Source organism: Limanda limanda, chromosome 14 (assembly GCF_963576545.1).
Source record: "Limanda limanda chromosome 14, fLimLim1.1, whole genome shotgun sequence".
Classification (NCBI taxonomy): domain Eukaryota; kingdom Metazoa; phylum Chordata; class Actinopteri; order Pleuronectiformes; family Pleuronectidae; genus Limanda; species Limanda limanda.
This window is the reverse complement of record NC_083649.1, coordinates 12734321-12760780: the sequence shown is the minus strand read 5'-3', so window position 1 is coordinate 12760780 and position 26460 is coordinate 12734321. Positions and strand designations below refer to the sequence as shown.

Genomic DNA, 26460 nt, shown 5'->3' with positions numbered 1-26460 from the left:
TGGTCCCTTTTAACCAAACAGAATTAAGGAAAAATTTGTCCAAAGCCAAAATTCAAAAGGCAAAAGCTGCTGATTTGTCTGTTTACCAAGTTACCACGTTATTATTCTGGGGAAGCTGGCACTTCTTTTTCCAGCATTGTGCCCAATCAAAAGATGAGCTGCTTATTAGGTAACGACCTACAATATTTAGGTTTGTCTTTCACATTTGGCTGGAGGCAAAACACAGCAGGAAACCACGACAGCATTGGAAAAACATTTCCCAGAAAAACTACAAACCTTCTTTTATGCTGTGTTTTCCGCTGTCAACACTGACATCAGATCACTGTTTGTATCTGCACAGTTCACTTTCCCTTGTGAAGTATTTGATATTTAGATTAATGACAAGAAAGTCACATCATCAGATATACGTTTGTGTTGCTCCTCAAAACTAACAGGAAATGTCTTATGGGTCTGTCAACCATCTATTCATCTGTCAGCTTATCTACCTTTTTTGAATCTATCCATCCATCTAAATCCAGGGAGGTGATTTTATATGAGGACTGGGCCTCGGGGCTCTGCTGGGAGACAAAGCAGCAGTAAACAGTGTTTACTCTCCTGGAGGTGGTTAGATATAAGTGGCAGGCCAGGGTACACCAGCCTCCCTGATGTGACCGTTAAAGCCAATGACCTCACCTTGGCAACAAGGCTGGGGGACGAAGTGACAAGAGAGGGAGGTGGGGTTGAAAAGGGACAAAGATATAAGAAACTGGTGCAGACAACGAGAGGATCCACTCATGTAAACCCTATCAATCCTGATCAAGTGTCTTTGAGCAAGATTAGAGCCGTTTTCAGATATGACCTACGGGTAAAATCTGGAGAATTGGCGACAGAGTTTACTTGTAGTCTGCCTCTCACACAGTGGGAAGTTTTCTGCACAGAGACAGTAAGGGACGTACAGTATTAAATCTGCTGCCGAGATCACGTGATCATGTTTACAGCACCCCGACACCGCCGTCAGCTCTTATCACCACAAACTCTCTTGACATCTTCATTGGTGTCTTCTATGTGTATGGCTCACCGAGGATATATTTATTTTTATTTTATTGTCTATCTTGTTTTAGAACCCCCCTATTCTCCTGGATTTCTGCAGACTTGATACTTGGAGGCCAGGCGGCTAAAGTCAACCGAAACCGCGGAGCGTCTCACTGGGACATTTACGTTCACTCATGCACTTCTTCCGGAAAAAATACAGAGGATCTGAGGAGTCCTGTGCATATCTGAAATAATCTTAGGAGGAGAAAAGGACGATGGGACCCAAAGGAGGAGTCATTGTCCGCTGAACATATAAACTGCTACCATTGAATGTAGATCAAAATAGAAAACTCATCCTCAACCGGTTTTATGGTCACATAGTCTCCGTCATCCTCACAGGAAAAAGTTACAGTGTTTCAACATTTATTATCTCTAACTCAAACATGGGCCACTCAATTTCAGCCGCTTTTTGTTTTACAGCAGTAGGACAGTAGCATCGAAGCCACACCGCCAACTAGCGTTTATTTTGGGCGGAGAATAACAGAGACAGGGCAGCGCACAAGTAGTAATGATCACAACGGCATAGGCTCTGCGGCAATCTTACGCAGGAGTACAAACCACGCTTTGGTCAAATTGAGCGTGCACACAAACAAACAAAGGGGACCAGTGGAAGTTGTGTGTGCTGTGACTCACCCTCTTTCCATCTGATTCTTATACACCCACAGACACAAGTCAAGTGTAACTGGCAGATGGTAGATTGGTAAATGGCGGATGCCGTGGTCCAGATGTTGCTGAGCCCACAGTACAGAAGGCAAAGCGCTTTGATGTGCCATACCACATAGGACCTACTGCAGCTGGATATGTTAATGAGGAAAGTGTGTAAATTAAAAATATAAAAGAGAATGTCGCAGAGCAAGAGTTGGGTGATATCCCCAGGTGACATGTACAAGTGTGAAAATACCAGAGGGATAATTCTCATGTATCACACACACAGAAACATGCACACACTACAGCACATATACAGTATGTGTGGTGGAGCCTAAACCCACACACACAGTCTAGACTCCCACACATGGCTCTTGGGTTTACTCACATGACATCCATGTGGGGAACAGAGACACATGCATACACAAGAGTGTGTACACACAAAATCATCCCACACTGAGCCTGAGGGTAGCCTGCAGTAAACACCAACAGCCACACATGCTGGTCTGTGAGCTGAGAATTGCTTTCTCACACACACGCACAAACACACGCACACACGCACACACGCACACACACACACACACACACACACACACACACACACACACACACACACACACACACACACACACACACACACACACACACACACACACACACACACACACACACACACACACACACACACCTTTACATGCATCGGCCATTCATTGCCTTTTCGGTCAAGCCTCCAAATTAGTTTTTTCAGTGGCACATAAAAACAGTACCTGGGTTAAATAAAGGTTAAATAAATCAAAACCCGCTAAGTGAATCTCTGGGTGGGGAATGTGGAAGAGATGCGTGCCAACACATTTAGGTTTTGGCAGGCGGCTTTGCCAGCTCCAATACACACAACTCAGCAGGTTAAAACTATTGTTTGGAGGTGAAAGGTTTAAATTTCCCAGGTTGCACTTCCCTTGCTGAAGTCAGTCTTTGCCCACACGCCTCCAGGGGTGAATGGGTTTTTGCTGGAGCCTGACTCATTCCCTGGAACCAGAGAACCGGCTCAGCTCTGGCCAACGCTCAGTCACTGTGGTCAGAGAGTCAGCCTGCCAACCGGGCAGGCAACCACTCACTCAGTCAGCCTGCCAGTCCTGTCTTCACTGTCACTGCAGTGAGGTCAGCCAAACAGCCAGTAAGCAAACCGGTCAGGTAGCTTTACTAAAAATGTGGTCAGCCTTTGTGTTTTACTGGTTGGATAGCAGCCAGTAGTACAAGAAGAAAGTTAACCGAGACTGCCAGATGTCACTTTATCACAAAGTCATTGCAATCAGCTAGCAAACAAGGCAGGATGTCCTTTATGTGATTAAAACAGCTCCCACATAGAGAGAAAATTATTTTGTTCTCAATTTAAATCAACTACCCGTTGCTCCTTTGCTCATCTATCTATTCAGTCACTTGGGGAAAAGGCTGTTCTTCCAGGCAGCCGACAAACAAGTCACCCAGGCAAGAGGTCACTGTGGTTGTTCAGCAGGTCAGGCAGACAGCACAAGATGTCTCAAGCAACAGCCCCACTGACCCAGTCAAGCAGTGAAGAAAATCTGTGCTTGGATAACAACAAAGACTACACAGAGATTTCACCTCATTAAGACGAGAAAAAGGGTAATCAGCCAGGAAGGCAAACAGTCAAGTCAAGTGGGCAACAGTTCTATCGATGAGGTAGTCAACGAGACAGCTAATCGGTCAGCCACTCAGCCAATAAGTCAGTCACTAGGCCCGTCAGCCAACAAGTTGGTCAATCACACAGCCATTCAATGACTCAATCAACTAGGCATGGCTCAGTCAGAAATGTTGTCTGCATTACGTGCGGTAAACCCAGTGACTTGGTGAACTCATCCAGATATGAGCATGTATTACTTTATTTGTCATTATGGTTCCCCCACTGCCTCGGGGAGGAAGTTTATAAAGACCCTCTCCCATAGGAAAGAGATCAAAAGCAATTCTTTCCCTGTAATATATAATTAGTTTTGTCATGGGGACCTACCAGACACAGATGGCAGTGGCCCAGTTTGGCTCTCTAGCCCGTACTTTAAGAAATACAATTATTATATTCACTTGCCAACCCATCGAAAAGCAACCGAGTCAGCCTGTGGTCAGAAATACACCCACTGACCCTTCATAGCAATGTGGTGATGAGTTGACAATAGTGAATTTGGCTTTGTCGAAAAACTGACGGGTCAAGTCATTCATCCAAGTCTTTGCTGTAGGTTACAAGCCGTTAGCTGTTCTCCTCATCCATCAGGTCAACAGCCAATCAATCTTTTTACTCTGCAGTTCAGAGTCTGGCTGCCATTGAAGTCATAATTTGTACTAATGCAGTCCTTGCATCAGTAAAGGAGTTTTAAGACTTGCACCCCACAAAATGTCAGGACCCAATTTTCCGTTTTGCCTTTCTGAGAAGAGCTTGCACGAGGCAGGACAGGAAGTTTAAATTCCATGGCTGGAACCACTGTGTTTTCGTTTACAACATATCAACACCAGCCTTTATCATCAAAATCTCTCCAATTTATTTGTTTTTCTTTATTTTACAAGAGGGCTGGCAGGAAAAGTTCCAGTAAATGTTGGGAGCAACTGCCTTGGATATCTGGGATCTCACACAGAGACCATATGTCAGGAAAATATTCGGAGTCTAGTACATGTCCGAAAGCGACAGAGATATTATCGCATCAATTAATCACATTCGCTGTATGAAACATCTAGGAAAGCATTTAGCCATTAAGCCAGATCTTTTCTGCACCCTGACGCTGTGCCCATAATCACTCCCTGTTTATCAAAGTGCATTATATTTACTGTAAAACATCTTAATTTAAGTTGTACAAAAGATGAAGGTCTGGCTACTCAAGATAACAGTTTTTATCTACCTTGTATTAAATAGGAGCCTTTGTGCTTTTGATTCCGGGAGATCAATTTGTTTTATTTCGTTGCTCAAAGGAAAATGTGATGAAAGGATACTCGACTACATTTTCTATTTGACTATTTCAGATGTAAGAGTGATGCAAGCTGCAGCTGTGGGTGCCCAAGTAAGTCTGATTCCTTCAGCGATAGACATAAATTCATTAATTCATAATAATGCACAGAAAAGATTTCCATTTATCTGTTTCTATTTATGTTTCAACGCATTCATACACATGTAAAGAGCCCCAGTACAACAGTCATCAGTAAGTGTGTGTGTGTGTGTGTGTGTGTGTGTGTGTGTGTGCGTGTGCGTGTGCATGTGCGTGTGTGTGCGTGTGTGTGTGTGAGATCATGTGCACAACAAGGCAGATGATGCTGCTCTGACTCATCTTGTTTATCTGATGAAGAGCTGTTTTGGAAAGATCCGAGTGCATCATGGGTGAATTTCAAAAAGCTGGTATGGCTGCACTGGTACAAACACTAAGACGAAATGTGCGCACATACAGTTAATTATAACTTTTAATAATTCACACAATTGCTGCAGTTAGGCAGGATAAACCCCTGAGGAGCGTTTTAGTCATCTAACCACCACTCTTCCCCTTCTCCCCTCCCTGTTCTGTGTCTGTCATTGATGTTCTTGCATTAGGGCTTTTGTCGTGGCACTTAACTGGCTATTTGCCTTCATCAGATAAGTTGGGAAAGCAAATGTCAAATTATTCTGAGTGTTTCTAACGATCTTTCTCACAGAAAGGAACTCAAGATTTTGATCGTTTTTCCAAGTAGGAAAATGAAAATAGGAAATGTCTTTCAAAGTGGCTCACTTTGAAGGACTGTGCATGGCGTACTCAAATATATGACTTCAAGTTCCACTTCTGCCAAATTTCCAGTTCCACAGGTACAGACAGGACATGTAATGCGACTAATATTTGAGTTTAAAAAATATTGAATCAAGAGCAAAAAAATATTTATTTCATAATGAGAGACATGACACTTAAATTGTGTAATTTTTTTTTCTTAACTTGGCAAAAAAGTGGTTATTTTCCAACAGAAAAACTGCCAGAAGTGTTCATTATTGAGATGAGTGGGATTTAAGTTTTCCCTCATATTTGTAGTGATTTCACTACATGCACTTCTTTTGTTGATTTCACAGTTAGCTGCTGGTAGCTGGATTTGACAACTTCAGCTAGTTTTCAACTTTTTTACCTCTGAACTGTTTTGACCAGGTCCTTACACCTTTTTAATTTGAGTGACTTCTTCCATTAGCATTCTTGTTTACAGTGGCTTCCATCAGTAATAAGATATGTGACATTAAACCATAAGAATGTGTCAATAGCAATGTATGTTCGGAGGGATTTTGGGGTTATGGCAGTTCACTGATTTATCTATGAGAAGTCAAAGAAAGTCTTTCCCCAAACAGATCATGAAAATTAGATCAAATTCTGTTATTGGCATTCCTCACTGAAACAAAACACACTAAATGATTCCTCTGTCCCCTAATTGCTTTGGATAGTGTTACAGAAATCCAACATCTATTTAAAGCAAACTTGCAAATAGAAAAAAACATTATTCTACTGAAAATATGAACAAGAGCCTTGGAGGAGAAATCATAACCAGCAATAAAGGAAAATGTCAAGGTACAGTTTTCAGATTTTAAATATCACTGAAGCTTTGGAATACATGACATTTAAGCTGTCGTCCATCTCTGCAGATATCGGTCTCCTTCTCTTTATCCGTCTTACTGACCTGGTACTCTCTTCAATCCATTACAGTTTCAGCACGGAAATCCAGGCTTTCCCTTTCAGAAGATTTACTGATTTACTTATACAACGTGAGGTGGAATTTAACTACATGGGTTAAGTCGCACAGTGAATGCCCAGCTTTAATTTCATGTAAAGGTAACAGTTGGAACAAGGCATTTAGTTGTGATGGATGAGGTTTGGGTATCGGGCTGGGGAGTGTCCTCCCAAAGATGTGAGCGTGATTGAGTGTATGTTGCATTGGTATATATACCAAGAAACTGCCTATTTAAACAATAACAACCCATGTTTTATATATTGCATTTTCTTCTGTAGGAATCTATTAATATTGTGTTGACTAGCACTTCCTGCTGTAGCTTCACCTGAATGCAGAGCTTGGCATGTGTGCATCTCTGAAATCCTCATTTCAACTCAATCAGTTTTACTGGGGAACGTCCAGAACAATTATAATTTCTAGTTCAGTCTGAACCTGCTGAGGGCATAAAGTCTTTTAACTCCAAAATGAACATTTTACTGTTTTTCCAGCAGCACTGAACTGAAATCTGTGTGATGTAATACTGCTCAGTATTTGGCAGCTGTCAGCTTGTAACAACACATGCAGACTAATAGTCAAAATGGACTTCAAAGTTGACTTCCCCTGTCTGTCGGTGTAGGTTTGATGGAGTTGTTATATTTTCTATGTAAACATGCTTTGAGTACTTGTTCAAAAACTTTACAAATCTGCAGGTGGCAGAAAAATATGGCGCATGGAGAATAATTGGTGCCATAAGAACCATGAATAGGTTAAAGGTTGTACAATCAATGTGTCGTTTAGTTTTCCTCTTTGTTTAGTGTACTATGTGCAGATTGTTTAAGGCAGAATAAAACCAAACCAGTTTGTATTAATTGCAGTAGTTGCCTTAACACCCATGTTAATCCACTGTCAGTGTTTACATCCCTCTTTGAACAAGGCTTGAAACTTGTTGACTGAAGGTTTTACATAACATTCAAGTCAGCCTGACCCAAGTTTTGCATCTGATCACAGCTAAAGGAAGCATGACCGAAAGATTTTCCTTCACTGGGGACATGACTTTACTGATCGATGAAATTCAGCCGATATGAGCCATTTCAATACATATGTTTTTTCTTTAAAACATGTTTACCGGCCAATTTATCGGTATTTGTCATTTTTTTCTCGCCAGTGTCTCTATTTGCAACGGCCCCGAAATACTGTACGAGTATGGCTATACTTTACAGAAATGTAATGATTGTTTTCCAATGGCTATACTTTACAGAAATGTAATGATTGCTCTCCAATCAATAACTGAATATTTCAAGTCTGTTGTTGACTTGTAGGTCGACCAAGCAGTTGTGCGATGTTCCAAAACAGCACTGCTTGTAAAATCTGCACAATCAATCTTTTTGTCCAACAGAACATGAACCACATGGATGAGGAGTCTCTCCATGTGACTCTCCCTGTGGCCGCAGCTTTACACGCCATTTAAAAAAGAGCCCGCGTGTTCAGCCAAACCACAAACATGGGCTCTACACTCACCAACTCGGCCACCGGTCCGAGGGGAAAGAAATAAAGCAATAAATAAAATAACCACTATCTCCTTTCTTTTAGTTTGTGAAAAGGCAGAGGTCTTCTCATGTGTATGTGTAATTATTTCCCTCTCTGGCTCGGCGTTGTCACAGGGGACTGAGGCTGTCGAGCCGCTGCCAAAGCCCCATTCACTGTCTGCACATAGCCAGTGTTACGCAACGGCTAATTACTTCCACTCGGCCCCGAACAAAACCGTGGAGAGGAAGAGGGAGAGAGAAAGAGAGAGAAAGGAGCAGAGCAGAAAGAAAGTCATAAAATGAAATAGGCAGAGGGGAGGAAGGAGGGAGGGAGGGCCAGAAGAGAGGACAAGCAAGAGGAAAGTCAAAAAGGGAAAGAGAGAAATTATAAGACAGGGGACGGAAAGGTAGGATGTAGAGGCCTAATGAAACAAGTGCTGGGGGGAAAAAGGGATAGGATTTGATGAGAAGAAGAGGAGAGAAAGTTAAAGGACAAAAACAAAGAAAATATAGGACAGGGAGACAAGACTATCTTTCCCCTCTTGCATGTTTTAGTGAGGGAAGTTGCAAGAGAAAGAAACATCAAACCGTGACGACCTCTTCGCCACCCACCACAACAGCTTTACACAAAAAAATCATGCAGCAGCAGCCAAATTTGGTCCAAGGAGAGAGAGGCGAATGAGGAAGAGGAGTGTTGTCAAAGCCAGACGGGGCCCGCAGCCCTTTTTCCTCTCCAACAATTTTTGGAGATGATGTCATTATTCATAGAAAAAAAAATTGAAAAATAAAAATGTTTCTGCGCCTCTGGCCTGAGGAGACTGAAAGGAGGAGGGAAAGGTGGGAGGGGCAGGAGTGAAGGCAGGGAGGGGGAGAGATGTAGAGATGAAGACGTCGGAGAGAAAGGGAGAAAAATAATTCTCTGTATAAAACACCGATGGATGAGGATGGAAATAGTTAAGAGATTAAGGGAAAAAGAGGGAAGAGAGGGAAAACTAGTGCAATTCTAAATTCTCAATAATCGCTTTAACCCTCTGAAAACTTGACTTATTACAGAATTTCAGTAGTTTTATCAATTGTTAAGGTTTATTGACTTGCAAAACCTTTTAGCTTAGGTTTGGCATACTTTACAGATATGAAGCTTTGGATGAAAATTGTTTTCAGTTTGCTTTGATTTCATATTGTCGCACCTTCTCCAACTGTCCAATACAGAGAGTGGGTGGATGGATGGACAGATGGATGGATGGATGGATGGATGGATGGATGGATGGATGGATGAATGGATGGATGGATTTATTAAAGTACAGAAGCTCGTATGGGTAAAAACCAAGGAGGAGCCGATCATCGCTGGTGATTTCAGCCTGACGTATGAAAACACAGGACGAGGAGAAGAAGAGAAAGAGGCAGCGAAAGAAAAAGAGCCGCATCGAGATGACAGACAAGGAAAAAGACGAACAAACCCATGTCAGAGACTCTGACAGCTCCGTCACACTTACATTAACCCTCTTCTCCTCTATCTACTCATCTATCCATCAGCACTCCATTTCAACATCACTGTATATCACTTCATCATTCTGTCACATATGAGATGGTAGATAACCCCCTTTCATCCATTTATCCCAGCTTATCTGTGCCATTTTCTCTTCCTTGCCTAATCTGCTCATTCATCTCTCTGCCTTCAGACTGATAATTCTCTTAACTAGTGTTTGTGTGTGTACACACGTCACAACTGTCTATTGGGAAAAATATCAATAAAAAATATGAACAGAGGGAGCGACACATTTATCCTTTCAGAACCATATAAATGACCCCGATTTCTTTTTTCGCTTTTCTTTCATCTTCTGCCTCATTAACACCCTGAGGACATTTTTCATTTTTTTGTTTTTCTATTGCAAAAATTCCATTTCTCTTTTCAAGTGAAATTAATTATGCAAACTTATTCCGAAGTCAAAGATTAATTTCAGACACTCTGGTTTCCTCATGAATTAGTTGGACATGTTTATTGTATGTTAATCACTTTTTAATCATATTTAATTGATTAAAATGTTTTTTTTTTACACTGTATCATTTCCAATCTAGTCCTTTAACTCAAAGGAGGGAAGACAAATAGCACAAAAGGCCTCCATCGAGGTGGCTTCATGTCTCTAACTACCACCATCACTGGGCAGTCATTAGTTCCTACAACGCCAAACCATCTGCCCTGGTATGTCAAGCAGCTGCAGAGACAGAGAGACACTACAACATGGACAGAGAGAGACAGACAAACTAATCTACAGTATAAGAGTGAATGTAAGTGGGTCAAAGTGTATGCCTGCACACATCTGCCTACCAGCTTGATTCTGTGTGTGAGTGTGAGTGTGAGTGTGTGTGTGTGTGTGTGTGTGTGTGTGTGTGTGTGTGTGTGTGTGTGTGTGTGTGTGTGTGTGTGTGTGTGTGTGTGTCCAAGCATCTTCAAAGTGCAGTTTGAGGGTTAACACTTGGTTTTAAGGTTCAGGTTGGATAAAGACTTAGTTTTGATCGTTGTGGTATATCAAAGATTTTCGTAGTGTGTGTGTGTGTGTGTGTGTGTGTGTGTGTGTGTGTGTGTGTGTGTGTGTGTGTGTGTGTGTGTGTGTGTGTGTGTGTGTGTGTGTGTGTGTGTGTGTGTGTGTTTGTGTGCCCAAGGAAGTGCAGCGTCAAATTTGAAGTGATTTGGACAAACTGTGTGTTCAATATTAAGAAACATTACGCAAAAAGTGTTCAGGATTCTGCATATTGAGCGGAGATTTACCAAAACTTTGCATAAACAGGTGAACAACACTTTGTGCAGTAGCAATGGCTTGGGGGTTACTCAATTACTGCAGGTCACTTTTATAGTTTCAGAAAGAAAGCAGCCACCAGCGTCACCACAGGCCAAAACAAACAGTAAAAATAAACAGGAGTTTATTTATGGAAATGGTTTCCACACTTTTAACTGCAACTCAATGTTTCAATGTCATCTACTTTGATATCCAAAATGTTCAAGAATGTATAAACGTTAAACTTAGAGAGAAAAGGAAGAGAAAAAGGTTTTGTTATATAATCTCAACTAAAACTTTTCACATCTTCTTCCATCTCAGCACACTGGTTTTTCTCACTTTTCTCAAAAATCACTTCAATCCATTTAATTTGCAAGGTCGTTTCAAGAGATCCTTTTGACTGTGGGATCTCCTCTAGTGTCTCTGTGTCTATGGAGGTGACATCATGTCTTTGTGTGCTACAACCACAGCCAACAAATAGCAACCTTCTGTCCGATTATACAACAATGCTGCTGCAGAAAAGCACAATGACAAGAACAATGTGGGTTGAGACTCTGCCTTTGACTTGGAAAATGAAATGGCAATCAGAAGAAGAATCATCTGTGGTCAGTGCCTCGATACTTAAGTCTTGCATGAGCTGATAGCTGAGTGTGTTCATGTAGATTTGTGTGTGTGTCCTACCTGACCACAGGCTCGGGTATAGCCTCCAGGTTGGCAGGGACCTGTACTCCCTTCTCCCACTCTTGTCTCCAGGGGTCTGAGAGCACGTAGAAGTCATCCAGGCCGAGCTGGGCCGAGTCCGGCAGCTTCATGGCCGTGATGAAGTCTGTTCGAAACACCTGCACAGTGGTGGAGGGGGAAAAGAGAGAGAAAGAAATGAGTTTGGTTAAATGATCAAGATACAATAGAGATGAACTGTAATCTAGCACCAGTTTGTCATCGATGGGGGATTGAGATGAAGAGGAAGGAACGAAGGAGATAAGGAAGCAATATGTACAACCTGTACATTTGCTGCTGGGGTGTGTGGGACCAACATGTGATCTGTAGGGGATGAGGGGTGAAGCCATCCCCTTTAAACCCAAATGACCAAAAACCTGCATATTCTACAATCCCCTACCCCTGGAGAGTTTGTGTGAGCAGTTTAGATTCCTTCCATTAATGCTGGTTACTCAATTGTGGGATCTTTATTTGTAGAAGTTGAAAAGAAAAAGAGGACAGCGCTCTCTGCCTCGCTCTCCCTCTCTCCCCCACACATCCATAAAGATTTTACTGTCTTTGGCAGACAGGCAAGATTCAGCATAAACTTGGTAGATGCCGCCTTCACTATGTTCATTCACACACTGCAAGTGACACAATAAATCACTCTCTGTGACCGACGTCTTTATGGCACCGTTAGAGTCAAGATTAAAATCCTGATTTTCTTCCATCATTCCAGGGAAAGACAAACACAATTAAGAGCAAACCCTTTGGAATCTTTTTTGAAAGACATTTTTCCATGTGTTTAAAAGATGATGCAAACTGTGGCCAGATGCTAACTTAGACTCTGCACAATGATCCATTTCCTGACCTTTTTGTAAATATCATTGTTGGTTTTGGTTGCACAGTAACCACTGCTTGTATCTGTCATCACTGGGTTTTTAGTGGCACAAATGTGCTGCAGCATTTTTTAATATTATCTATTCTTTCTCACCATTGTTGGCATTCTGAAACTCAGACACAATTTGAAATCACGAACAGGTGCAAATCAATATCCTGGCCTTATTTCAATGTTCCTCAGTCCTATTAGACACACGGTGCAGAGACCAATATTTCATACTGATTTCATACTATTATTTGCATTAAAAGAGCTTGTGCTGACTTCTTTTGTATTTTATGTACAAATCCAAAATCAAAGGGGACAACACAGAGCAGCTGAAGCAAAGTGGCAGGTGATCCACTGTTGTTCATCTTTTCTTTAGTCCCTCTTATGTAAGAGTAAAAGAAGAGATGTGAGGAAGAGATGAGAGCGAGCGTCAAATAAGAATCACCTGCTGACTCATTAAAACGATGTGTACACTACGTAGGTGGATTATATTTTTCATATTCTTTGAAGACCTGAGGGGGTGGGTTTATTCATGCGGACGCAATCTGCGTTAGTACACTATACAATAATATGAAAACACACGCACACACTCAAGCACAGTCGTTTGTATTACTATAGTTATGAGGAATCTTATTTAAACTTTATACTAATCTTCACCCCAACCATGTGTTATCTCTCAAAAGATGATGTAAGTTGTGAGGACTGGCCGAAATCATTGATACACATGTAGACAACCACACAAACACACTATATTTTTAGTATTTAGTCAAGGGCATCTGGACACACATATAAACACAAACAGAAAAACAAGCAAAACACACACACACTCACACACACACACACACACACACACACATCACACAAGCCAAATCAACTGTATGACTTCCCTCTACATTTTATCATTACTTACTAAGCCTCCTTATCCCTGCTTTATTAGCTCTTCTCCTCCATCCCACTCCCTTGCTCCCCCTCATTCTCTCCATTAATCTTTCCATCTTCCCTCTTTCCACCCCCTCCTTCTCCCCCTGCCCCTAATTTGATTGTGACCTAAAATACAGAACGCTGAAAAAAATGTATCCAAAACACAAAAATCCGGTAATGAGAGAGAAATGTGGGGAAGGATTCGTCTTTGAACACATGCAGAGGGGTGAAGGAGAAAAGACAAGTTAGTTACTATTAAGTTAAATCTGACACCTACAATAGGTGAAACCAGAATATGTGGCCAAAATCAATGAGCATCTTACGTCAGGAACATAAAACTTTCTCTACAAAATCTTCCCACTAAACAAAATAAGATTTGTAATGAACAGGATCAAATCAAGGGAATATCTGATCCAAACGCTGAATGAACAAAGTATTTGACTGAGAATTCTGTGATTTTAGTTGGTTTTCAAAACGTTTTGCAGTTTGGTACCCAAAATAAACACAACTCTGTAAAAGAATCATGATGAGAGATGAGGAGGGAGGGTTAATGGAGAGGAAACAGCAAGACAAGCAGAAATAAGTTGAATGTTTGTCTTGACTCTCAGAGGATCTGATCTTTCTGACCGGACTACTGGAGAGGAGAGGAGAAAAAGGAAATGATATTAATTTTAGTATATGAAAAAGACATGGCTCCTGGCTTTTGCTACTGGGCTTCCTCCACTGTCTGCCAGCAAGTACAAATAATGCAATGGACTTTTGTGTACAGCTGCAAGTGTGTGTGTGTGCATTGTGTGAATGATCATATGTGTCTTCAAGATTTGACCATGGGTGTGTTCCTTTCTCTGTGTGTGTGCAACTGCATGAGTGCGTGTTAAAAAAGCTTATGTGTGTATTTGCCAGTGAGCCAAGGCCATGATGAATCTTGCCTTCCCCTTCAGGAAGACAAGAGGAGGACAGACACATACTGAGGGTGATCCACTCCTCCTTTATCTTTTATTTCTCCTTCTCTACTACAACCTACATTCTGTCACTTTCACCTTTTCTTCATGCAGTGGAAGAAGAGGAGGAGGGAGAGGGAGAGGGAGAGGAGAGGAGAGGAGAGGAGGGGAGAGTAGAGGAGAGTATATCAGTTTTATTACTGTGTGTTTGTACAGGAACGACTGCGGCTAATTAATGTCTGGGAAACACTATTACAAGCTCCTGCAGTTTTATGTTCTGCCTACTTTCTCTCTCTCCCTCTCAATCTCTCTCTATCTACCTCATTTCCATCCTGCTCTCTCTCTTCTTCTTTTTTCCCCTGATTGATGGCAGGCAGACAGATGGAAAATGATCATTATAAAAAAAAGGATGATAGGACCAGGTAGGCAGGCGGACAGTCGGGACACATAGAGGGCAGACGACGAGTAGTCACCGTTTCCAAACTGTCGAGCGAATTTGTCACGAAATATGAATAACACAAATAAGGTGCGTTTGCCTCAGAGTTCAGAGAGTCCGAAAAACACACGCCGAGTCCTTCAAGAGATGATTAGATTTGAGTAACCTGGTTATCTTCTGCAGAGTCACTAAATGTCGTTTGTATTTCATGCAAAGAGAAAAACAAAGAGAAGCACTTGGCTGCATTTTCAAGGAAAACCTAATGAAGACTTATTTATGGGAGTGTGACAGTACAAATGTCATTTCTGGCTGATTTTGCCTGACAGAGCCTGAAGCAGCCAAGGAAACTCTTTCAGTAATTACCCAAAAGAAAAGCATTTCTCTTTCCATTTATCACAATTTACTTATTGCTGGAAAGATCCATCAGCTGTAATAACTTGGTTTCCAGGACATCTGATTGAATTTTGCCGTTTCCACACAGCTTTCCAAAATTTGATAAATCATGATTTGCAAACGAAATATTGAGTGGATGCCCGACTCCCATAAAAGAGGGAATGACACAGTAAATTTGCAGTAGACAGACAGAAAATCCCCTTCAGCGCGCGATTAATTCAAATATCACCACCGTCGTCCATTGTGTTCTGCTGCTCTTGGCCATTTCAGTCGGTTGCTCATCAGTTTGTTTATGCGTTCCCTTTTATTTTTCTGCTGCAACGCCGTGAAAACACCTAATTATTTCCTAAAAACGCCGCAGCGAGGGAAGCTCAAAGGCAATCGCTTAATTTACTCCTTCTACAATTATCCACACACCAGAGACGGCGCCAGCATCTGCCACTTGCTTCTCTGTAACTTCTGAAAAAAAAGGCTGGATCTTCCGACAACATCAATGAAAACTTTCACTCCGAATCATGATTCAGCAACAATCAAGGTAGTTTTTGTTTCTGTCTGGGGAGATCCTGAGCGGCATTATTTCCCCAAATGCTATAAGTGTGGCGCTCATTTGCATTTCAATAACTCAAGGTTAGTTTTGTGTTCCGTCATCAGTTTGGGTTTTGCTTCACATGCAGTGCGGAGAGTGATCAATGACCTCTTGCTGGAAGAGAGCAGATGAGATTCAGCTGCTCAGCCAAGGTTCCATGGAAACTGTAGTTGGACATTAATTTGAGAGGCAGGGAAACACACAAACACACACCTACACCTACACACACACACACACTGTAGAGAGACACAAGCAGCCAGGGTAAAAATAACACAACCAGGGTCTCTCGCACAATCATACACACACATAGACACACAAACACTTACACACACTTTCCTCTGGCCAGTAGATCCGTATGCTGTGTAGAGTTATGGGCTCTATGCATGCAGAGCTCTCATTAAGTCCAATCTAGATCTGGACTGATGACATGAGCAAGGGCAGTGGAGTGTGAACTGCATGTGTGTGTGTGTGTGTGTGTGTGTGTGTGTGTGTGTGTGTGTGTGTGTGTGTGTGTACGTGTGTGTGTACGTGTGTGTGTACGTGTGTACGTGTGTACGTGTGTACTAGCAGGGGGCTGACAGGCGGACAGGCGTTAATACTCAAGGCATACTTAAGAGGAGTGTTGTGTTTAAGAAGTCCTGTGTGACTAATTTTGACACTGTTAGAAAAACTAGCAGCAGCACTAACACTACCTCAGTGCCACCACCAAAGTTCTGGACCAAACAAGGTAGTTGTGAAAGCACCTTACAGTAGTAAATTAAAAATCAAATGAATTTGGGAGACCAAACTGGATAAATACACCAAATGTGCTTCATAAGACTTTAAAAATTCTAGTTTAACATTGCTAACTAATACATTTCCGCTGTCTCCACCCAAATACTTATGCTATTTGACCTCTAGTGTTTCCGTTGTTTGTTCTGCCACCACTGCTGCTTGAGCCAAGAGCAGCACTACTCATCCAGCCACAAATACTTTGCCTATAATGATAATACAACTGTTGCTACCACTCCTGCGGCTGTATATATTATAAAAAGGTCAAGTGACATTTCTGAAACATCCACCACTACACCTTGTATAAATTCTACAGAAATTACACTTTTACAGCCAGATGATTCACAAATAAAGCATCGGAGCCTGTGATCATTCAGTAACAACCTTGTCTGTGTAATGTCTGAGACTGTTTTTCGGACTGACGAGTATCTGACCATCCATGGAGCGGTGATATAGTATGTACTGTCTCAGCCGAACAGAACAGAAACCACTGAGGATGAAAGTGTACATCGCAAACCAGGAACCAACCAACCAACCACACACACCCCCACATGCACGTGCATGAGAGCTGCATTTTCACAAGGAATCTGATTTAGAAAACACAGGTTAGAATACAGAAAAAGAGAAATAACACAACTAAATGTACCCTCACAAGGGACACAAACACATGCATATACTTGCACACACTCACACAGGTGCACGCGCGGCCTCCCGCCCACATAACAGACCTAGTTATTATGATGCTGCTGAGCCCGTTTCCTTGACGCACAGTGACAAAGTGCTTTGCGAGCTTTTTAAAGGCCGGCTAACATCACACACACACCTTTGTTTGACTCGCCGCTGTTTATCTTAAAAAAACAATCAGCCTTGTTGGTGGACGACTTTGAAAAGGATGAGAGCGCTGACAAATAATAAAAAGAGAGGGAGAGCGAGGAAGCTTCTCTTTCCCTTCACATGCCGCTGTTATTATTAGACTGTGAAATTCTGGCACGGCCGCCTTCGCTGTGATTACGGATGCGATATTTATCAGCCCCCCCCATAAGGTGCAAAAGGCCCCATAAGGGCAGTGTGAGTTCAGCTAGATTTACTAAAGGTACAATGGCAAAGTCACATTAGCACAACATCAAACTAAATCACAAAGCCAAACATTATCATAGTTTTGTTTTGATTGCCAAAAGGTCACTCATGACTACAGTTGCGTCGTTTTCATCCAATATGGATTAACTTGTGTAAAGGAAAGGTGAAGATATTTTTATATAGTGGCTGGTGTCTGGTTGTCATGGTGATGCTGCAAGCTTTCCACTGAAAAGACCCCAGTCAGAAATAGGGACTGTCAGAGCAGGGATGGAAGGATGAGTCGGTTTTTTATTTGGATGCTGGTTAATCTCCATCCTCAACCTGGTCTGATAGAACCGGACCCGAGCAAACCAGCTGTCCCACTGCAGATCTGCCAAAGATGGACACCAATAACTCATCTATTGACCTTTTTCTGAATAGGAAGTTATTTGGATTATGATGGTAATACATTTGTAGTTATCATGTTACAGAGCATAGTCTGATTATGACTTTAAGTGACTGCATGATAATGTCGCAATATTCTGCAGAAATAGGTTATAATGCAGTTAAGAAGTATACATGTGTATATAATGCGACTAATGTCAGAGTACTCCAGATGTCTGAATCGAATACTGCTTACTCCAAGAATGGCCTTAAAATGCTGTTTATGAGCATGTGAGTGTCTTATTCTGAGTATTGTATTAATCTGGTTAATATTATAATATTGGAGTCAATGTAAACATTGTCATTAACTCCATCCAAAGTCGGTAAACATTTTCCCATGAAGCTTCTCCTGCAGACAACAAAGACCCTGAATAATTAAAGAATCTAAGTGATGAAATACAGAACAGAATCCATGCATGATGTCATGTTTTCTCAGAGAGGACCTAAGACAAATGTTTTAGAAACAAGAACAGAGCAGAAAATGCCTGGAAAGGTGCCAAGTACAACAAAAGCCAGAGTTTGCTTATAGCTCATTTTCATCTTCAGTCCCTGGGCAAGAGCATGTAAAAGACATAACAATTCAACATTTAACAGCAAGAACTGACCAGATATATGAACAATTCATCGCATTTAAAATACACAACATAGTCTCTTGTCATATAATTGAGTGGGATTTTTACATTGAAATACATTTATAGGAATTATAGGACGACAACATGCCTCTGCTGTGTGAACTGTGATGACCTCAGACACCCGCCTCAAATGGGTTTAAGAAATAAAGATTTAATATTTGGAAATAACCGACTGAAAAGAACGGTAAAAAGGAGCACATCTACACAGACCTGCATAAAAGATAAGAGGAGAAAATAAACTCTGAGTAAAGAGGAGAGAGGAGGAGAGGAGAGGAGAAAAAGAAAGAAGTGAGAGGAAGAAGAGTTTTATCCCCCTCCAGGCATCATGGCTACCTGGCTCTCCACAGTGCGTCATGGCAGATGTCGACTCTCAGAGAGCGGAGGCTAATTTTAGCAGCCACATCAGAGAACAGGGACGGGCTCTAATGATTGGCTGCTTGGAAGGTCCACAGGACTCAGGAAGGAGAGAGTGTGTGTGTGTGTGTGTGTGTGTGCGTGTGTGTGTGTGCTGAGTGGGTGATTAAGAGTGAGAGAAAGACGGAGAGGGAAAGGGGTTGATGGGAGAACGATTGAATGAGAGAGAGAGAGAGAGAGCAAGTAAGTGTGTGTGTGTGTGTGTGTGTGTGTGTGTGTGTGTGTGTGTGTGTGTGTGTGTGTGTGTGTGTGTGTGTGTGTGTGTGTGTGTGTGTGTGTGTGTGTGTGTGTGTGTGTGTGTGTGTGTGTGTGTGTGTGTGTGTGTCTGTGTCTGTGTGTGTGAAAGACAGAGAGCGACGGGAGAGCTCAGTGTTATTACAGTGACTCAGTGATTTCAACAGAAACACACACCACCACACTCCAACACACCTAATCTAACATGCACCGAGAATCTTACAGCCTCAAAGCCTTTGTTAAAACTACAAATTTGACACTACGTCATGTGCACACTTAGCCCACCTGGCGTGATACATGACCTTCCTCCAGCATCGTATTCATGGGGGCGCTTTTTCACAAGGATGAACTCAACCAGAAAGATTCTCAGTAGACTGCACACCTCCTGCAAGGCCAAACAATCCTAAATGTCTGTCTGGCTCTTACAGAGAAAAATCTGCACCAACTTGTTCAAACTCATTGATCTCAACAACATAAACTTGTCTGGCTGTTGATGTCAAGATCCACATATTATTTCCTAAGAAATTCACAAAGATGACGAAAGATCTCATAAGTTTTTACCATCCTCTACAGACATCCTTTTGCCGGATGCAGTGATTCATCTGGAGATAGCCACCTTCTATTTTCCTGTTCTTCGATTTCTCCAGCAATGTACTCTTTGGTTTCTTTGCTGTCTCTGACATGATGAACAAATGTGAGAATATTGGGCTAGTCTTTTCTTTAAGCTAGCTGTTAAATTTAGCAATGTCTTAGCATGTCTCAAATATTCCTGCACGGCACACCAAAGTTACATCGTGCAATTTCAGGTGTTCTCTGTGCGCTGTGGTGATGGCTTTATTCTACCTATTATAAAATCCATCAAAATTATTTTAAAGCCCTTGAAGGCCTGGGAACCCTTTAGGATCCCAAATGAAGAACTTTAAAGTGTGGTTGGTGAGAGGGATGTCTGCAACAACCCTACTTGGCCAAATATCTCCAGGACCCAAGCCCAGATAATCGAAAGACAATGAGTAAATTAATGAAATAATTAATGGCTGGATGGATGGAATGAAGGATGGATGAAGGAATAACACCAACATTAAATAGACTCTTTCCTGTTCCAACTACTGGCTACTAAAGTATTGATATCACCACGACCGTCTAAGATCACATAAGGAAAAACATAATATATACGCTTTACAAAAATAAGTACAATGTGTGGAAGTAAAAGAAAGCTTATGTGGGAGATATCTATCATTCTGTTTCAACAAATGTAGCAGCCATGGTTTTCTTTATCATGACTCAACAGGCCTCTGAAAAATGGCCTCCTCTCTCCCATTTATTTCTCTCCTCAAACAGCTGGACAGAGAGGAGAGAGGGAGGAGCAGTGAGTGCAAGAAATGGGAATAGACATGCAGCATCTTTAACAGACAGGCAGCATTGAATAGGACGAAAAGACAACGGGTGGAAGAGAAAACGTTTGGCTTGTCTGACACCTCTCAAAATGTACCGTTTGAGAGAAGAGGGGGACAGAGAAGAGATAAAGACAGGATTTGAATGAGAAGAAAGGGCAAGCACAGAAGCTGAAAGAAGAAGGGATGCTGGAGAGAGAAGAAACGCAAGAGCAAATTCAACTGGCTGGCATCTTCTGCTGATGTTCTTCCAGGAGAGGCCTTTAAGAGCTCATATTTCTCCTCCATATCGTCTCTCTCAGAAAAAAATACAAAAAAAAAGAAAAGACGAATCAGGAAGAAATGTTTGATTCTAGTTTCTAGCAGAGAAACTGTCCCGTCTGCCAATAAACTGCCCAGAGAACATAAACAAAATGGGATTAGCACATACCTGATGTAGTCTGACAGTAAACATCTATGGCATTTTCAAAACTTGCAAATCTCTACCTTTACCCAAGTTCATTGAAGCATCTACTTCTACTGTTCATTGCCCAGGGACAAACAGCGACCATCTAATATTCCTAAAAAAGTTATAGACAATATAGCTGCACAAAAAGAAATATAAATTTAGCTAAAATCAAATAAACAATACTTAATACTTAATATTACAAAAAAGTTTATGTGCAATGAATTAAAAACTCTATGCTTCTCAAACTTCCAAAAAACATGGACATTTAAATTAAGGGTTACCAAAACTATAAAAAATGGAATCCAAAAAATGGAAATCCGTATCATAATGGTTATAACCATGCAAACTCTTTGACAACCCACCTGTGATTTAAGCGCTGAGCCCTGAAGTGCAATTCAGACCTTTTTTTTTTCACTCCTTTCTCCCCATTTATGGCGTCAGACATCGTTCTTATGGCAGCTTGTTCTTTGTGTGAGCGCCGCAGAACAGACACCATGCAGGGCAACAAGAGCAGAGGCCTGAAGAAACCTTTCAGTGCGCCCACTTCACCCGGCTTCAGCTCGGGACGGATGAGAGCGAAAGAGGCATAAAGGCAACAGTGGAGGGAGTCGCCGTTATTATGCGGAAACATAATGTGACGCCAAAGTGAATCACTCGCACTGACAGCCTCTACCGGCTCGCCACTTTTCAAACAACACAAAGGATTTGATAGGAACGTGAAAAGGATTTCCTCTTGCTCTTTCCGACGGTCCCCTCTCCTCGCTTAGAGCTGAAACGTTCACATCCGTAGCTATTAGCTTAGCTTCATACTGCCGCGCTCTGAAAAGCCACTCAGACTCCAATTTATGCCCCTCATTAGCGTGAGACGAGACAGTGAAAAGGTCCTTTTGAGATTTCCCTGAGCGCCAGCTCCTCATCACAAGCCCTGGCCTGAATGATGCGTGGAAAGCGGTGGCGCTCCCCTCCACGCCAAGGGCAGGCCGAGTGCCAAGGCTCCACTCAAAGGTCACGCAATTAAGCTTTGTTCCCGATTCAATAAGGCTTTGACTGACTGACTGTGCTCCTCCGTTTGAGCAGATGTGATTTTTGGACTCTGGCAAGCTCGAACTCGTGCCTTTGGGTTCATGTTCACAGTCAAAGAAGTGAGTCAGAGTTAGACAGTAGAATGTCAAATAAAACATAAAGGCAGATATGATTATCCGTGTAGTTAATCTACAAATTTAATTCACGTCTCAATATTCAGGACATAAAGTACTTTAGAGGTTAATAAGGAAGTTGGATTTTGAGCTACAGGCTGTCAGGGAAGAGCACTTCTCCTCAAATGTCCTTGAGCAAGGCAGTTAACCTCCAATCTACGTCAGTGAAGCTATTAATTATGTCTAGCGTGAAAGATGGTCACCCTACTGGGCAGCTTGCACATGCTAAATCATGGAATAGATGGATGAAGAGCACAGCATTTCAGATATTAAAAGGTGTAACGGAGACAAACACCCACCACCCACATGTTAGTACAAAAACACAGACAACAGGATTGAACATGAGGCATAAAGCCCCCAGACTGCTCCAGCAGACCTGCTCAATAGAGGGTGGGCTTTGACTCGGCAGTTCCCAGGTGTGAGCGTGTGTAAAACCCTGAATTTGAGCTGTGATGTTTTCTGAGAGAGGGCAAACATGCTCAGAAAACCCCCCCTCAATAAATGACTGTTAAAAAACTGGGTCACTGACAAGAAAGAGTGAAGGAGACTTAAGACGCAGGAGGGATGAGCCAATTTCCCCCCCACAGAGGCTGATGCAAATATCATTCTTGCGTGTGGCAGGCTCCGGCGCACGATCTGGTAAAATGGCAAGCAGAGGCTGTGGGGAGATGTGACCCAGTTTTTGAGATACATGGCTGAATAAAAAAAAAAAACATAAACAACCCAAACAACTACATGATTAATGCCGCTCCGCCCCGTCTGCGTCTGCTGCAACTCGATCCGGTTGTCGTGCTTTTCATCTGCAGGATCGACTAGTAGGGAACACGAAAGTTGACTAAATGGAAGCCTGTCTGTCGCTGCAGGTTCAGAAGCTCAGCAGCTTTACATCAAGAAGACATTTCAAGCTAAAAACATCAAAAAAGAGAGAATACAGCAGAGCAACAGTCTGAATATAGAACTGTCTGATCTGCAGCTCGTTTTAACCGACCTGCGGTGTCAGCTGGGGGGGGGGTTCTGCCACATACAACTATATTTTCGGTCAGTTTTTATTTACTCTTCTTTCACTCTCCTAAATTGCTCCGATGTTCCAAACACCACCCATTAGGTGCTTTGTCAAGCTCAAATTAAACACTACAGGTGCTGTCAGACGTGCACTGATGTGCTCCACACATTTTCTTGATCTTGTCCTGCCAGCCCCGAGTGAATATCGTGAATCTTGTGTCCCGGTGAGCGTGAGAATACATACAAAAATTCACAGTGAGCGAGATGGCATGTCGATGACGTTTCGAACACACAAAACTGGAACAATATAAATATTTCTCAGAATGAAAAGTTGTCACACACGTAGAATGAGCAGACAAAGATGTCAACTTGGAAAAACAAATATGTTAAAGACTTTTTCGTGGTAAGGGTTGTCAAGAGAAATGTGGAATTTATATGTCAATTCCTGCCTCCTGCATGATTTACACAGGCGCCCCCCCCTCGGCTGAATGATCCGAACACTTCCCTGTTGTTGGGATTGTTTCTGACTATGAAAATCTCCTGCTGCGTTCTTCATATGTGAAAGAACAACTCAATTTTCTGTATATTCTCTGGAGTTCATATTGAGAAACGGTTGAAGATGGCGACAGGTGTTGGTCTGCAGTCTTATAATAACACACCAACTTGTGTGCTAAATTCATATTAACACCCACTCTAACACTAAGAAGCTTCTGAGTCATCTAAAGTAGCAACCAGTCATTAAAGCCTCAATTTCTAAAAGGGAGAAGAAATCCACCGTCAGACTCTCGCAGTGATAGATCATCAGTCTGTGATGCTCAGTCGTTTTCAACACGCTACTTCTCTGTTTTCATCCCTCAGTCTGTCACACCTGCTCCTATGACAGTTAGTGATTCACCACATTCAAAGAAATCCCTTTCAACACAGAACAACTCATCTATCAAGGCTTTTCTCACTTTCACTGCTGAGTGTCAATGTTCATGGTCCAGAGAGATGCTTTGTGGCGTTTGATTAACAGTCTGTATCTTTGCAGTCGATCACTATCAAACATTTCCTTACTACCAAACGTTTCTTGCACAATCTTTTCTGTCCTGAGACTTGTCAAAAGATAAAGTATTATCTTAATTATCTTATTATATTAAATATGTTCTTATCACTTATGAAACCTAAGCTAAAATATAAGTTGCTTGAAGTCCTTATTTTAACACAGGCAACTGTTCTTCTGATGTTCCCCCTCTAGAATGACACACAGCCTAAAATAACCACTTATTGCAACTTTATTGTCCAAATCTCAGATTCTTTTCCCTCTAAGTGACTCCAATCCTCTGTCGTACATTGTGGTTGTATGGAGACGTGATTTTAATGTGAAGAAAATCATTTCCAAGAGCTTCAACGTAATCTTTCATCAAAGCCATGTGTTGCACGATGCCTCAGGACTTCTCGATTTGCCACTGTCCTTGAAAACTGTTAGTCAGTGTGTGTGTGCGTGTGCGTGTGCGTGTGCGTGTGTGTGTGTGTGCGTGTTCGGGCAGCAGAGGCATTTAGAGTTGGCTGTGTTTAGAAAGTGATAATGACACACAAACACTTTGAACAGTACAGATACTGAAACCTGCACCGATGAAACAACCACTCTGGAGCACAGAAATATAAAAACACGGAGTAAAAAAAATAAATGTGGAAAATGTGTTTATGTGCAACAGTTGTAAGAGCTTTACTTTTTGGTGTCACTCATTTAGCAGCATCCTTTCCTGATGATCTCACTGTTTTCATTTCTGTCACACACTGTGATGCTCCCCCCCCCCCCTGAAAATCTATCCATAAAAAATCCAAAATCCATGTAAGTCTTTCCCAATTTATTTCTCACATGCACCACTCGCCTGCCATCTTCATTTCTCCTGTGGATTTCTCCAGCCCACAAGGTACAGTATCCAACCCTTTGATGTGCAGCCATGAAGCAGTCACACATGACTGCAAATACAGTATGTGGAAATATGCAAATGTGGGAATATGAGCAATCTACCCATGCAAGTCAAACACTGACACACATATACTCACACACAGGTGATGAGTAACCAGAAAACAAACACACAAATGATGAAGACCAATGACACAAGCAGACAGGAATGAAAAATAAATGCTCATGGGTGCGCAAATATGAATTTCCCTCTGCAGACAACACACAAACACACACACACACGCACACATGCACGCAGGCGGCATCTGATTATTGTTTATTTTTTCCCAGGAAGTAAAACATATTACATTTTAGGCCACAACTAACTTACATCATCCATGAACATTTAATTACTTTCATTAGTTTGATTTGTTAGTTTCATATGTTTAAATAAAAGGACACAAAACTTAGACCTAAGTGTTTTTCACCTCAGGTCAGATGTGTAAAACATCGATATCCTACATAGAACATGACAATATGAGAGTGTGACCATCAGTAGAATCCATTCACAGGTGAACCCGGTGAGCCCGCTCTGCAGGTGCACTGGACTGTGAGGTAATTAAAGGGCGAAAACAATGACTATATGTACTTAAAGAGCAGGAATCACTGATATGTTAAGGGAACAAAGAAGCTGTTTCATGTGAAACTGGCACCGCAGGATCCAGTTGGAAATTTGTGATCTGGATTCACTTGAAATCAGGTTATTACCACCGCCAAGGTTGTTATGTTTTTATTGCCTGATTATTCAAAACGACACAACTTGTGGAGAATGGATCATGAATCAAGGAAGTCTGTATAAAATTTGAAGCCAACTCGGATTAACTGGCAGATCCGGGAATTATTTTTTTCTATTTCCTTAATATGGCCAGATAGGGCGTTAGCCTTGGCGGAGGTATGTTCAGCTCTTTCTCAACACAGGACAAAGAGCGTTAGGTGATGAGGAAGCTGCAAGCTGCTTTGGTTTGATTGTTCTTTTAGGTTGAACCACACATGAGCTTGATTAGTTTAAGGATAAATGTGTCAAACAAAGACCACATGTTCATAAAACTACTCAAATCTAAAAGGGAAAGGACACAATCACCTAAACTCTAGTATTTACTGTCCATTTATCAATGCACCGTTTCTTCCACCCTCTGTTTATATTCATTTAATCATCATTTATTCTTCCATCTATGTATTTTCACTTCTTCATCCATCTTTATCGACGCGCTCCACCCATTTCTGTAAGTCTCCAGTCATCTATTAACCACCTGCAGACATCGTTCCCTGCCATCACGGCTCCCGAAACCATATTCTCATCATCCCTTTGGGTAAAATATCACAATGCACTTTTTGTTTG

General features: G+C 41.8%; 1 protein-coding gene across 1 annotated transcript in view; it reads right to left on the bottom strand.

Annotated features, from left to right (window-relative positions):
* jade2 (jade family PHD finger 2) overlaps positions 1-26460 on the bottom strand; it is a 155376-nt gene that overhangs the window by 96603 nt on the left and 32313 nt on the right. Inside the window, exon 4 of the mRNA XM_061086026.1 lies at positions 11405-11562. Coding sequence (XP_060942009.1) covers positions 11405-11562 — 158 coding nt within the window. The remainder of the gene's footprint in view (positions 1-11404; positions 11563-26460) is intronic.